Here is a 14,368-nt window from a genome sequence, read left to right on the forward strand (position 1 = left end):
ATAGTCCACACTGTGCTGATACTCTCCAGGGTTTAGAAGAATGAGAGGTCACCTCATTGAAACATACCAAATCCTTACAGGGCTCAGTGGAGAGGCTGCAGGCATGATGTTTCCCCTGTTGGGATGTCTGGGACAGGGATTGCAGCTTTAAAGTAAAGGGGACACAAGGTACTGCTGATGCTGGAAGCCGGAGCAAAAAACAAACTGCTGGAGGAATTCAGTGGGTTAAGCAGCATGTGTGGAGAGAGGGGAATTGTTGATGTTTCTGATCAAGACCCTGTGTCAGGACCCTGCAGCCGTCCTAGTGCTGGGTTTTGACCCGAAATGTGGAAAAGTTTGATTTTTGCTTAAAACTAAAGGATCAGCGATTCAGGGTTAAGATGACAAAAAGTCTTCTTCACAGTAAGTGTAGCGATTTCTATTTGCAAGGCAGCTGCACAGCCCCTGTCACTGTTGTATTCATGTCAGATATAAATGGATGTGTAGATACTCAGAGAATCAACAGACTTGCAGTGCGTACAGGAAAGTGTTGCTAAGGTCAAAGATCATCCATAGTCTAAATGAATGGCAGAGCAGGCCAGAGACTGAATGGCCTACTTCTATTTCTATTTTTTATGTCTTTGTTTCCCTCTGTTCCAAAAAAAACCTGCCCTAATTTACCTAATCTTCCCCCTTGCAAAAAAAATACAACCTCCAAGCCAACGATTCCTCATTGCTTCAATTTTCCAGTCCTGGCATCCTTGTGAATCTCTTCTGGACCCTCTTCAGAGTAATCACATCTTTCCTGTGTTATGGTGACCAGAACTGTACGTAATATTCAAGCCATCAAATCCATTTGTTTATATTGGAAATTTTGAGATTTGTGACAATGAAGTTTTGTTTCCAGGCCATTAATTGGGAAAGATGGGTATTCTTTTGATTTCCACTTGGAAGATTTGAACTGACACTATGCTTAGTAATTTATCTGTTAAATGGCTGCTGGATGCATCAGGTATTTAACAAACTTAAAGTAAAATACACCACTCCCAATGCCCTGAATTATTACTTGCATTCATTTATTTTGTCTCTCTTCACTGCACATGACAGTACTAGGCAGATCAATTCTCAATTCCTGGGGACTCCCAAACAGTCTGGGAGGACTGACAACCATAAGTGGTGCTAACTGTGGGCTATGGGGTAGAAAAGGAAAATTGATTGCCCATTGCCCATGATAGTGATGGATGTCATGTACAGTTGATTATCAATCTTGATGAATCAATATTTATGGAGAGATTGAATAGAAAAGCATTTAATTCGAGTAACGAAATTCCTGTTGGATTAAATTTGCTTTTTCTTCTGATATATTGACAATATAGAATGAAAGGACATTTTTAATATTTTTAAATTGATCAGCGCATATTACAGCATCTTTAAATTGTGTATAAAAGTTATTTCTGAGTTTGCTGGTTTAAGAAACTTTGCTAATGCCTTAAGAAGAACTCTGGGCTGTTTTACCAGTTAAAAGTTAAAAATAAATTACTCTTGAACATTGGTAGTCTTGGGATAAAGAAATACAGGAACATTTTATTGATTGCCTTTTGGTTGGATGAAATGGAAAACTGATGAGGTCCTATTTTCCATTTAATTGAATATAAACTAATTTGCTGAAAAACAAATCTCTGAATACTCTAATAGCATAACAAGTTAGGGGAATTAATGAATAGCTGATGATAAAAAAAATGACCATTAGGTGAGGCTTCTGAAACCTTTCAACAACTCCCCCAATCCTTAAAGGCAAGCTGGAGTGAAAATGGTTTTTACTGGCCTCAAAATGGTTTTTTACCTCTTAGTCACCTACACCTCCACAAATAGTCATGAATGCCTGGATTGGGAGAACATCTTTCCAAATCTTTATGTTTGAGCTGATTAATGCCTGGAATTCACTAAGAAGTGCGATTCATACAGAACGAGTAATCCCTCGGCAACCACTGACAGGAGGTAGGATGAGATTACCTGTCCTAAATTCTGACTCCTGCATGTCTTTGAAAATGTGTTCACATGTTTCATAGGTGCAGAATTGTAGTTCCAGTTAAGAGCATGATGTCCTTAATTTGAGGAATATTGTTTTCTTTTATTGACGAGACTTTAGGCCATATCTTGGGACTTGTTCTATCCTCTAAAATAACTTTCTCTGAAGTATTTGGGAAACTTCTACATTGTGGGTTGCCTTTGGAAAGCAATCTCTTTCAATATGGTTGGTAGAATCTGAACGCTGCACAGCAGGAATCTAACTTCACACAGCACATGTTCTAAAGGAAGAGAAACCGTTGGAGCTTTCTAGTGTCAGGCAAACCAGATTAATCGGGCAGCAGAGAGGAGAGCCAGATGTTTCCTATCAGAGGAGTGAAGAGACTGTAACTCTTCCTGAGACGTATCTGACAAATCTGCACTTCATTTATGAGGTTTCAGAGGAGCTCTGTTGCTGTTGCAGCCAAAGTGCCCAGGACCCTGATTGTGGCAGGGAAGATAATCCCAGCTCACAACATTAATGTCACAAGTTCATTCTAGGGAACCACAGGGGCTTATGTCAATATTAATTTTGTCATATTCTTGAATTCGTCTATCAGACAAATGGTTGGTGGTTGTGTGAGAGGCAGATTCATTCAGCACACCTTCACAGGCCATCGCAGTGCTCTATTTTGAATGTCCGAGTTCGAACAACTGCTTCTATTCAGCGAGCTCTCTTTGGCTCGTGTAATTTTCTTATTCTTCAGAGTTAGCCTTCACGTCTTATTCCTGGACCACAAATGCAAACCATTCCAAAGCAAAAAGATCAAAACAAATCTTAGATAAATATTCCAGAAATTTATTTCACCTGTTTAGATCAGCATAATTTTTCCGTCACCATAGATGCCACAAGTTTACCTCTGATACAACTGATACGTCAGCTGAAAATCAGGGGTCTGAGATACAGCAGACTACGATGCAATGTTATGAACTTCATGTGGGAGAAGTGACACTTTAGTCCAAGCCACTAAGTACTGGAGAAAACATTGGGGTATCTGATGGTAATTGTGGAGGTGTTTGATTATCTACACTTCAGTTTTCACTAGTTGCTCTCAAATTTTCCTTTGATTTTGAAGGTTTTAATTGATGAAGCTCTTCTAAAGAATATACATAATGATATCTACCTTTAAATCTGGTCTGCTTCTGTGGAAGGATGTGTAATTATTAATCCCCTCTTTATTTATGATAGGTGACCTTTACAAATCCAAACTCTACAAATGACACTGATTATGAATATCTTTCTCATTGCCTTGTATCAAATCTGGAACTGAGCCCTGGGGTGGATCAGCCATGATGATATTCAATGGCAGACTGGCCTGAGGGGCCAAGAGGCCAACTCCTTCTCCTATTTTCTTGTTTTCTGGTGCGTTGTAGGATGAATAATGTATCTAATTAATGTGACTATTTCTAAAAAAAAGTCATTATTTTCCTTGTATTCCCATTTAAATAGACATCTAATTGCATGCTATGTTTATTACATCCTCTGAATTAATAATCAATTACAATTTAGTAACAAAAGTTATTTTTCCTCCTTTTAGATGTTGACGAGTGTAGATTTAACAACGGTGGCTGTCAACATACTTGTGTAAATACGGTGGGTAGTTATGAATGTCAGTGCAAAGATGGATTCTTTCTGAGTGACAACCAGCATACCTGTATTCATCGTTCTGAAGGTATGATTACTATGATCACTCTTGTGCATTGTGTTCAGTAAATCTATCTGATTTTCTTTCTGCTATATAAGTGCTAAAATTTTCCTTTTGGGTTTCGTAGCAATATTCATTTTTTAAAATCTTGTAATTGATTATTGTACAAGATCTTTCTGAATTTACCACAAAAGTGATAAGCATTCTGATTCTTGTAGAGAATAACAGAAAGTTCCTTTGCTTAGTTGGTTCACTCTAGACATTGTATATGGTATTGCATACACATTAAAATAAATATACGTACAAATATCGTATTACAAACTTCTGTATTAAGACGTTCATGATGGCAGCAATCTGATGGCCAGTCATTCTCACACTTCTAGCCTCTAACTCAATTTCTTCCACAAATTTTCTTCTCTGTCTCTAATTCATTGATATTTATGTAAATGTTTCTCAACATTTGGTTTCTTCTTGTGTATGTCTGGAGCAAGATTAAGTTCAAGGTTTTAAGCCAACATATGGTCTGTTGAAAGAAGGAGTTTATCACAAAGATATTTTCATTGAATTTGTGTCAAGGGCAAGATGTGATGATATGGTCAATTGTTTAATTGGAGTTCTGCATTCAAAGAAAGGGAGGGTTTGATTCAGTACATACGCATTAAGTGTCCACATTGCTCATGTCCTGTTCAAATCCTGTTTAGAATTGCCCATGTCTTCTAAGGCTAGTGAAACTTAGGGAGAATCTTGAATGAGTAAAATGTGAAAAGTGTTAGCGTTTAGTTGGTCAATATACTAGAGTTATTTGCAGTGGATTAAATGGTGAGAAACAAAGCTAGATGAACCAGTTTCCTTGTTAAGTAACTTATTTAGGACAAATTATCCCACTTCTGATTACTGTTGTGGTGTCTCCTTATAACTGTATAGACTTGATTACACTTTAGTGTTACCTTGAAGGAAAGCAAAAGATGGAACAACAAAATATGGAATTGGATAAGAGTTAGTTACACACAAGCACTTTTATTGAAGTTTGAGCTAAATGAGAAGGAAAACTTACAGAAAATTCCTTGGTTTTCCTACTGGTTCAAGGAAATACCCTGTAATTTGAATGAGATTCCTTCATTACCAGTGGGCAACAGGATGTTAAATCCATTCACAGCATGTCGTTTTTTGCACATTGATGGCAGTATGTGAATGGAGTGGAGAAGCTGAACACTTCACTCGCTTGCAATAGAGGGAACTTGGCTCCAAACACTGATTCGTCTTATTCAGTCCCAGCTGAATGATGTGCATGTCAGACATGAGATGCAGTGAATTAATGAAATAAACTTTTCTGGCCCAACCCAATGCTTACTTGATCAAGATGATGGGTTTGTAATGTGTGAAATATTCTTCAAGTTTATTTGCAGTTGAAAACATTTTGTGTCTTTGAAGTGACAGATTTGATTGGTGGGGTCAGTAGTACAACTGGATAGGAAGCAGCACTTTGGGAACTGGGATCGTAGAGATGATGAATGGATTGTTAACGTGTTCAGTGCTGATATAAGGGAAATATTCTAAAATATATGCCCAAAAATTAGATTGCCTTAGCACTGTTGTTTCAGGTCTGAATCTTGCAAAATTGGCTTTTAGTTGGAATAGATCATGCTTGCAAACATTTCTGGGTGAAATCGTGTCAATCACTAAATTGGAGCAGGCACTTCTGTTTCTGATAAGGATTAGCATGCCTGACCTTTCCCTGGAGTCGGGTGTGTACCTATTCCCATAACATCCATTTCCATCACACCAACATAAATTAGAGCTCAAAGATCTAAAATATAATTGTTGTGGAGTCAAACCAGAAGAACATTATAGACACAAGAGATTCTGCAGATACTGAATCTGAAGCAATACACACAAATTGCTGGAGGAACTCAGCAGGTCAGGCAGCACCTATGGGTCTCAACTGTTTATTTTCCTCCATAGGTGCTGCCTGATCTGCTGAGTTCCTCCACCATTTAGTGTATGTTGCAGTAGCACATCATGCTCATTTGTTAACTTAAATGGACACAGCACGGTAGTGTAGCATTTAGCGTAATGCTTTACAGTGCCAGCGACCCGGGTTCAATTCCAGCCACTGTCTGTAAGGAGTTTGTACATTCTCCCCGTGTCTGCGTGGGTTTCCTCCGGGTGCTCCGGTTTCCTCCCACATTCCAAAAGGTGTACAGGTTAGGAGGTGGTGAGCATGCTATGTTGGCGCCGGAAGCGTGGCGACACTTGCAGGCTGCCCCCCCAGAACGCTCTATGCAAAAGATGCATTTCACTGTGTGTTTCGATGTACATGTGACTAATAAAGATATCTGATCTTACCTGACAAAGGGAGACCAGTCTAGTCAGCTTCAGAACTTGCTGCAGGCTGCTCAGATATCATCCTAAGTACAGAGAGAGGGCTCAACTTAAGAGGGTGTGTTATCTCCAGCAGTGAGGTGCTGATGTACTCATTCAATGAGAGCAACTTCATTACTGGAGACATTGTTATAGTCATGACTGACTATTCAGAGGCTCATTTGAAGAGCCTACTCGCAGGGGCTCTTCAGAGACATCATATCTTACCTGACCTCTCCAATGAATACTGGATTCACAGGCTCAGGTTTTTCAAGGCTGTCATCACTAAGATACGAGACGTTCTGTGGGAAAACCTGTAGCCACACTCTCGTACCAGGACGGGAATCTCCATGGATGTCAAGGTTACATTGACTCTCAACACAGATTCAATTCTATTGAACATAGCAGTTCTCTGCCATGTAATCTACATAAGACTAATAGCAATGTAACAGCAACATTAAAGAATAATTGATATATAAATAGAAATTGCAAATAGGTTGAGGCTTAATTCAGAAAAAAATAAATATAAATTGACAAAAAATACATTGACAGAGTAAGTAAAAGATGTAACATATCATTAGATCAAAAAATTTTGGAAGTTTTCATTAAAATCCAAGTGGATAAATACGCTTTCTAATGTGGTGTAAGGTATACAGACGAGGAGCACCCGAGGTTTGACCTATGTTGAGCATAAATGTGGTGCAGCTGATCTCAACACCCATAGGCTAGTGGAGAGAAGAATCAGGCAGCATCTCCACTTTTGATTCTTATCTACTGATCCATCAAACATCCGTCTGTACTAATCCAGTTTACCAGCACTTGGTCTGTAGCTTTCTATGCTTTATCGATTCAGGGACTCTTCTAGCTAATTCATAAATGTTGTGAGTCTCCGCTCCTGCCACCTACTCAGGCAGCGTGTTCCAGTTTCCAGCTACCTGAACCAATCCTTGCTCAGATTCCCTTTAAACCTCCTGACACTTACATTAAACCTTAGGCCTATTCTTACTATTTACCCCATCTATGCCCCTCACAATTTTGTACACTTCATTCGGGTCCCCCCTTGGCCTCCTCTGGCCTCAGGCTATTATAACTGAAATGCTACATCTTTGGGAACATCCTGGTGAGTCTTCTCTACAATCACATCCTTCCCATATTCAGGACTGTGCGTACACTCCAGCTGTAGCCTTACAAAGGTTTTATAAAGTTCCCTTCTCTTATATTTTATGTAATCAAGTAACCCGTATCCCACCTTCATCACCTCATCGAGCTGTGCTGCCACCTTCAGGGGTCTTTGCACTTGTTCCTCAGTATTTCCTGAAGCCCAAACATTCATTGTACATGCCCTTCCCTTATTGGTCCTCTCAAAGTGCATCATCTTACACTTACCAGGATTAAATTCCAGCTGCCATTGCTCTACTCATCTTGTCAACTGGTGAATTTGAGGTAAATGAAAATTAAACAAAAATCCTCCAGTTGCTGGAAATTTGAAATTAAACAGAAAAATGCAAAATGAATTTGGCACCTATTTTCCCTGCTGAGTGCTTCATAGTGTCTTGCTCAGTTGGGAAAATATAAATGGCTTGGCTGAAGGTACATGTGTGAATGGTTAGACAAGGGGGTGAGTTTGGGGGGAGGGGTGGTGTTGGTGTAGGGGTGAAATTAGGTTGGGGATATTGGTGAAGAGAAAATGTGTAAAAGCAGACTGGATTCCATTGATTTTTCAAGGTTCTGCAATTTTGTTCAGCGATGTTCCAAATTCCTGAATTCTACTAAAAGAAATTTGGTATGCAATAGGAAGACACCACCCCAGACATTAGCATTGTAATCATCTGGTTTCTCAATTCCTTTTCTCACAGCAGACTGACACTGCTCTAAACACACAATGACACGTTAAATCCAATAGGAACAAGAAGCTGACTTGAAAGCGCTAATCTGCTGTTCTGCTGTATGTCGCTTAAGTGCACCTTGTATAAACTCTGAGGTTAGGCTTTTTGCTCCAATGATCTTTATCATCACCAGGCCTAAACCCATTTAACAAATGCAATCAATTCCATTATCAATTACCTAAGGAGGTATTAGTGCCCAATTATCTGCATTATGTCATTCAGTCCTATTGAGCAATAGTGGATAACTTCCTCTGTAGTGCAGGCAAGTCCATGTAATCAACACTGACAAAACAACACTGACAGGAAGCACTATTATAATGAAGCCAAATCATTGTGATTTTCAGACATGACCAGTACCACAACAGCCAGGATCTCCCAGTGGCCAAACATTTAAATTCCATTTCCCATTCCCACGCAGTCATGTCTGTTCACGGCCTCCTCTACTACCACAATGAGGCCAGATGCAGGTTGGAGGAGCAACACCTCATAATCCGTCTTGGTAGTCTCCAACCTGACGGCATCAACATCGATTTCTCTAACTTCTGGTAACCCCTCCCCTTTGTTTTCCCTTATTCCTATCTATCCATGTTGCTACTTTAAGGAAACTATGGACTTGAACCCCAAGGTCGCCCTGTGATCAACATGCTTTAGTGCCCTACCATTTACTGTATATGTCGCAACCTTATTTGACTTTCTAAGATGCATCAACTCAGAATTGTCAGCATTAAATCCTATCTGCCAACACTCTGCTCAACTCTCCATCTGATCTATATCCTTAGACAATCTTCCTCGCTATTCACAACACCACCAACTTCCGTGTCATCTGCAAACTTACTGATCATACCTTCTTATATTCACTTCCAAATTGCTAGTATAAACAAATACCAAGGGTCTCAGCACTGATCCCTGCAGTACACCATGGGTCACAGACTTCCAATGAGAAAAGCTTCCTTTCAACATTACCCTCTGCTTCCTATCGCCAAGGCAATTTTATTAACCAGCTTGCCATAGATCCCATGTGCCTTAACCTTCTGGACAGAACTATTATGTGGGACTTTGTCAAATGGCTTACTAAAGTCCATATGGACAACGTTGACTGTCTTGCCTTCATCAATCTTCTTAGTTATCTCTGCAAAAAACTCAATCAAAAGAGCAGAGTTGTCCAGGAATCTGCAATTATTTAAACTCAAAAAAAAAGCTTGCATAGCGAAATGCTTATTGAGACAGGATGTTGATCTCAAGCATGTAAATATGAGACAGAATTTGTTGAGAGTGTAATGATTCCTGCAGGCCAGATTGCTGATTCTCACGATTACCTAAAAAAAGTGTGGAAGTGGTTGCTCTGGCATATGCTTTTGGTTCAAATGCTTGGGAAAGTCACTAGGAATAACCTATGACTCTGATTCCATTATCAAATCCTCAATTGTATGTGAATATAGCAATTCTGACTACAAATATTGGACTGCACAGAGAATTCTTTTGCAATTGATTCCATATAGAGTATTAATGAATTTTAGGAATATCCACTCCTTATAACTATACATGAATATTAACAATTGGTTGAATTGAACTTGCTGAAATCATTATTAATGCGACAAAATTGGCCTCAAAAGAAGTCAGTAGACTTCAATGCTAAAGTGCCATCTGTCAACTTGAACAGCAGTGGAAATTGATAGATATATACAATTCACAATGTCAATTTAGGACAGAATTGGTCAGAGGCCGAAACATGCACCCAACAACCACTTTCAATATTGATGCTGGCAAAGAGGTTTCAAACAGCTTTACGTTACAAATATCACACAGTAATAATAATTATGGGATAGGTTTAGATGTCTTCGCTGATGAAAGAATGAATGGATGTCACACATTTTGAACTAAAAGTTGCTATTGAAAATAGATCTACAACTAGAAGCACATTTTTAAAAGCCTAAAGTTAATGGCCCACAATAAAACACTTAGCAAATCAAAACATTAGTGTACAACTTTGATTAGTGTTCAGTATATGTGAAAAGGCAAACTTGTTTTACATTAATGCTAATTTGGATTCTGGAAGAAAATGTGGTCTATATTTTTGCTATAACTCCATGTTGAGGAGTTAGATTTGATGAGTTTAATTCATATGTAAGCACATGGATTAAACTCAATGAGATCAGTCTACATAAATCAAAATCAAGTTAGTATAAAAGTACAGCTTTGAATTTGAAGAGTGACACACCCCAGTGCACATTTTGTTGTCAGTTGCAGAGTTTATATATAAAAAAGGTTAATGTTATTTTTGAGCATAAACAGAAGAATGAGAAAATTGGAGTTGATATAAAGAATTAGGGGAGATGAATGTGAGCCAAGGGAATTGGAAATTAAATTGGAGCAGTTAGTGTCAAGGAACTTTTCAGAATGCATCTGAAGCTTAATGTCATTGAATTAGTTTAGTCAGATATTTATGATCCAACAGAGGGTAGAAAGAGAGGGCTTGTTTTTAAGGTGGAAATGAAGTGGAAATTGTTTGTACACATCTTAAGTGCAAACTATCACTTGTATGCTGAATGAATTTCTCTCATTCCTGATTTCTTATATTATTGAGTTAATATTTGATCTGACTAGATATTCCAAAGATCTATATCCAGTGTTAAACCTCCTTACTTGATGTGAGTATAGACCATAGAGAGGCATATCCTTAATTCTGCACTTAAAACCTAACAAATCTTGGAACTAACTGTTAACAGAATCGTAGAAAGGTCACAGCCGGGAATGGGGCCATTCGGCTCATCAAACCCTTTCTAGCTCCATGTGAGAGCAATCCAGCTGGTCCCACTTCTCCATCCTCTCCCCAAAGGCCTGCAAATTCTTCCCTTTCAACTTATTCAGTTGCCTTTAAAATGTTACAATTAAATTTGCCTCCACTACCACCTGTGCCAGTGGATTCAAGCCCCTAATCATCCAATGGAATGTTCTTCTTCATGTTACTTTGAGTTACTTTGCCCACCACCTTCATCCCATGTTCCTCATTTCTTGACCCTTCTAGGGTTGTTAAGAAGGCCTATGGTGTGTTGGCCTTCATTAGTCGGGGTATTGAGTTTAAGAATCGCGAGGTAATGTTGCAGCTCAATAGAACTCTGGTTAGACCACACTTGGAGTATTGTGTTCAGTTCTGGTCGCCTCATTATAGGAAGGATGTGGAAGCTTCAGAGAGGGTGCAGAGGAGATTTACCAAGATGCTGCCTGGATTGGAGAGCATGTCTTATGAGGATAGGTTGAGTGAGCTAGGGCTTTTTTCTTTGGAGCAAAGGAGGATGAGAAGCAACTTGATAGAGGTGTACAAGATGATAAGAGGCATAGATCGAGTGGACAGTCAGAGACTTTTTCCCAGGGCGAAAATGGCTAATATGAGGGGGCATAATTTTAAGGTGATTGGAGGAAGATATAAGGGGGATGTCAGAGGTAAGTTTTTTTACACAGAGAGTGGTGGGTGCGCGGAACACACTGCCGGCAGAGGTTGTGGGAGCAGATACATTAGGGACATTTAAGAGACTCTTAGATAGACACATGAATGGTAAAGAAATGGAGGGCTTTGTGGGAGGGAAGGGTTAGATAGATATTAGAGCAGGATAAAATGTCAGTACAACGTCGTGGGCTGAAGGGCCTGTACTGTGCTGTAATGTTCTATGTTCTGCCCATGGGAGCAGTTTTTCTTCATCTACTCTGTCTATAATCTTCATAGTGTTAAATATTTCTATCATGTTCCATCACGGAATCCTCTGTTCCAAGTAGAAGAACCCAGTTTCACTTGTCTATCCATGTAATTTAAATCTCTCATCCCTGGAATCATTTCAGTAAATCTCTTCTTCACCCTTCCAATGTCCTTTGAATCTTTCCTAAAGGGTGGTGTCCAGAACTGGATGAAGTACTTCACTTGTGGCCGAACCAGTATTTTGTAATGGTTCATTATGATTTATTTGCACTAGTATTCCAAGCTTCTAAAGCCTAGGATCCTGTATGCTTTTACAACTATTTTCCCAGCCTGGCCTTCCACTTTCAACAGCGAATGCACAAATGGACCCATGTCTCTCTGTTAGTATTGAGTCCTCAAGTTAATATTGTTCTTAAACACACTGGGCATATTCCTGGAGAGTGATTTGCTTGGATGTCATGGCGGCCAGCTCTCTGTGATGAAGAAGATGTGAGGACACGGGGGAGCCATATGCAGGTCAGATATATTTAAAAGCTATTGAAATAGATTCAACTAATTAAAAAAACACCTTAAAACGTGTTAAAATATCAATAAGTAAAACCATTAAATTAAAGTAAAATAACTCAAATACTTATCTGCAGGTATCATTTTTCTTTCGATTGTCAATCCCATTCAAAGGCATAGGGTTGTGGTTCTTACACCAGCCCTGACAAAAAGCTGTGGGCTGGAAGCAAAGTGCAGCCAGCACCGTTCCTCAGTGTGACACTGTACAGGACTCAATGATGCACCAACATCTGTGTGATCTCCAGCTTATCGCGGACTTCCATGTTTGGCTGCAATACGTGTGGAAGTCTGAGATGACTGGAGCAGTGAATGCCAACTGTCAGTCAGCACAGCCTGGCTCAATACTTAAATCCTATTGCGGCTTTAAGTGTGACTGTAAAACATCTAATTTTGGCAAACCTCAGATGGTGGTTCCTATCAGAATGTTGGTAAACATTTGGACTATAGCAATGCTACAGATTGAGGCAATTCAGCTTCTGGGAGCTTCTTACTTATTTGGGTTATTGTATCAAGCATGCATATAGAAATCACACCTGTTGGATGAGCATATTTAAAATTGTGTTGTGTTATTATTTTCCAAGTTTGGAGCCATTAGTTGCTGGCATGAATAATCTTCCTAAAACTGTTTCAGGTTTGCCATGGAAGGGATAATGCAGCCGAGTCTTTATCTTCAATTTTTCGCTCCTTTACCTTCCTGTTTTCTCATTCCTTTTCCTTTGATGAAGCTATTAGTCTTTTAGTTCACTTTTAGATCACTTTTAGTTAGGGTAATAAAGGGAGCAGGAAGATATCTGAGCCAAATCCACCCTGTTTTCAGGCAGTACATATATTTTCAAGTTGGCCACAGTTAGGCTGTCATCGGGGATGGAAACCATGGCTGATTAATCTTCCTCTACCTCATCTCAAATCAGGGGAGCTCTGTGGCATCCAGCTGAGATCCGGTATTCTGCACAGAGCAAATCACAGACTACTCTGCCCTTTAAAGGCAGGTAAAGAATGACGCTAGTGATTTCAGGGGAGATGTTCTGAAAGGAACCAAGGAAATTGTCTGCTTTAATTTGATTTTCATTAATAATTGGTAAACCAATGGCTAATGTATTAAGGGAATATTGACTCTGTGATCATGTCTACTAGCTGATTAACAGAAATTTACAATGTAGTAATACTTGTAAGGTTGAAAACTGCAGGGAAATAAAGGAAGAGGTACCGAGTCAGCAAAGGGAAGTCAGATAGTTGTGTGGTGTCTCAGTTGAAGAGGATTTTCATGATATTAGTTGAAAGAGAGAGAACAATATGCCAGGGAAGAAGTTCCAGAGAAAACTGTTGGAGGTGTACTCAGAGGTGACAGTTCAAAACTGTTATAAAACTTTGATGGATGCCAACAGAAGAAAATCCTCTTTCTCCAATCTTGCCCCATCATTGGGTATTCTAGGCAGGGCCTCAACAGTGCACTGCTGAGATCCAATCGCCGATGCAGCCTTGCTCAGCCTTGCCTGACACCTCTAAGATGCAGAGGGTCAGCTGGTTCTACCCTTTGCATTCAGCCCAGGTAAGAGGAACAGAGCTGCATTTGGACAGCCCAGGTTTCCCTTCCCAATTCAAATGCAGCTCGATTCACCCCAATGGCTTTAATTCTCTGATATGCAATCAAAAACAATTCCAGCTAATTTATGATGTAGCAAAAACAAATCTAATTATTGCATTGGATTAAGGTATTTTAGGGGGAAATTTATTCTGCTTGACTGTCCTTTTTTCCTCTAAAACCAATTGGTCTGCTCAATCTATAAACAGGAATAACTTGTCAACAGGGCAATATTGAAAATGTTCAAAAATATTTTTGAAAGCAGCAGAGTTTATTAAGGATGAGTTGCTATTTTGATTACAGATTTTGGAAGTAGTTCTAGTCTAACTCCATGCCACAGGAGTCATGCAATGTGAAAATTATTTAAAAAGCTGAAACAACAAATGAAAAAGTACTGTTGGTTTTGTGATATTCTCCTGGTATGTGCCTGCACTGGCGTTTATTTATGTGTCTGTATTTAAATTTTTGAGTGTGTCAAATTTGGAGGAGTAAAAAGATTTTATCTTGCTCAGTAAATGTAATTTATTGCAGCAGTTGAATTTCTGACTAAAAAGAGTTTCATCCGTCCCTCACTATTCATCTTGGCTTTGCT

General features: G+C 39.2%; 1 protein-coding gene across 1 annotated transcript in view; it reads left to right on the forward strand.

Annotated features, from left to right (window-relative positions):
• The window catches only part of scube2 (signal peptide, CUB domain, EGF-like 2), an 88,595-nt gene that overhangs the window by 8,476 nt on the left and 65,751 nt on the right, over positions 1 to 14,368 (forward strand). The window contains 1 exon segment of the mRNA XM_052029543.1: positions 3,585 to 3,719. Within this exon segment, the coding sequence (XP_051885503.1) occupies positions 3,585 to 3,719 (135 nt within the window).

This window comes from Pristis pectinata, chromosome 14, assembly GCF_009764475.1.
Source record: "Pristis pectinata isolate sPriPec2 chromosome 14, sPriPec2.1.pri, whole genome shotgun sequence".
Lineage (NCBI taxonomy): Eukaryota > Metazoa > Chordata > Chondrichthyes > Rhinopristiformes > Pristidae > Pristis > Pristis pectinata.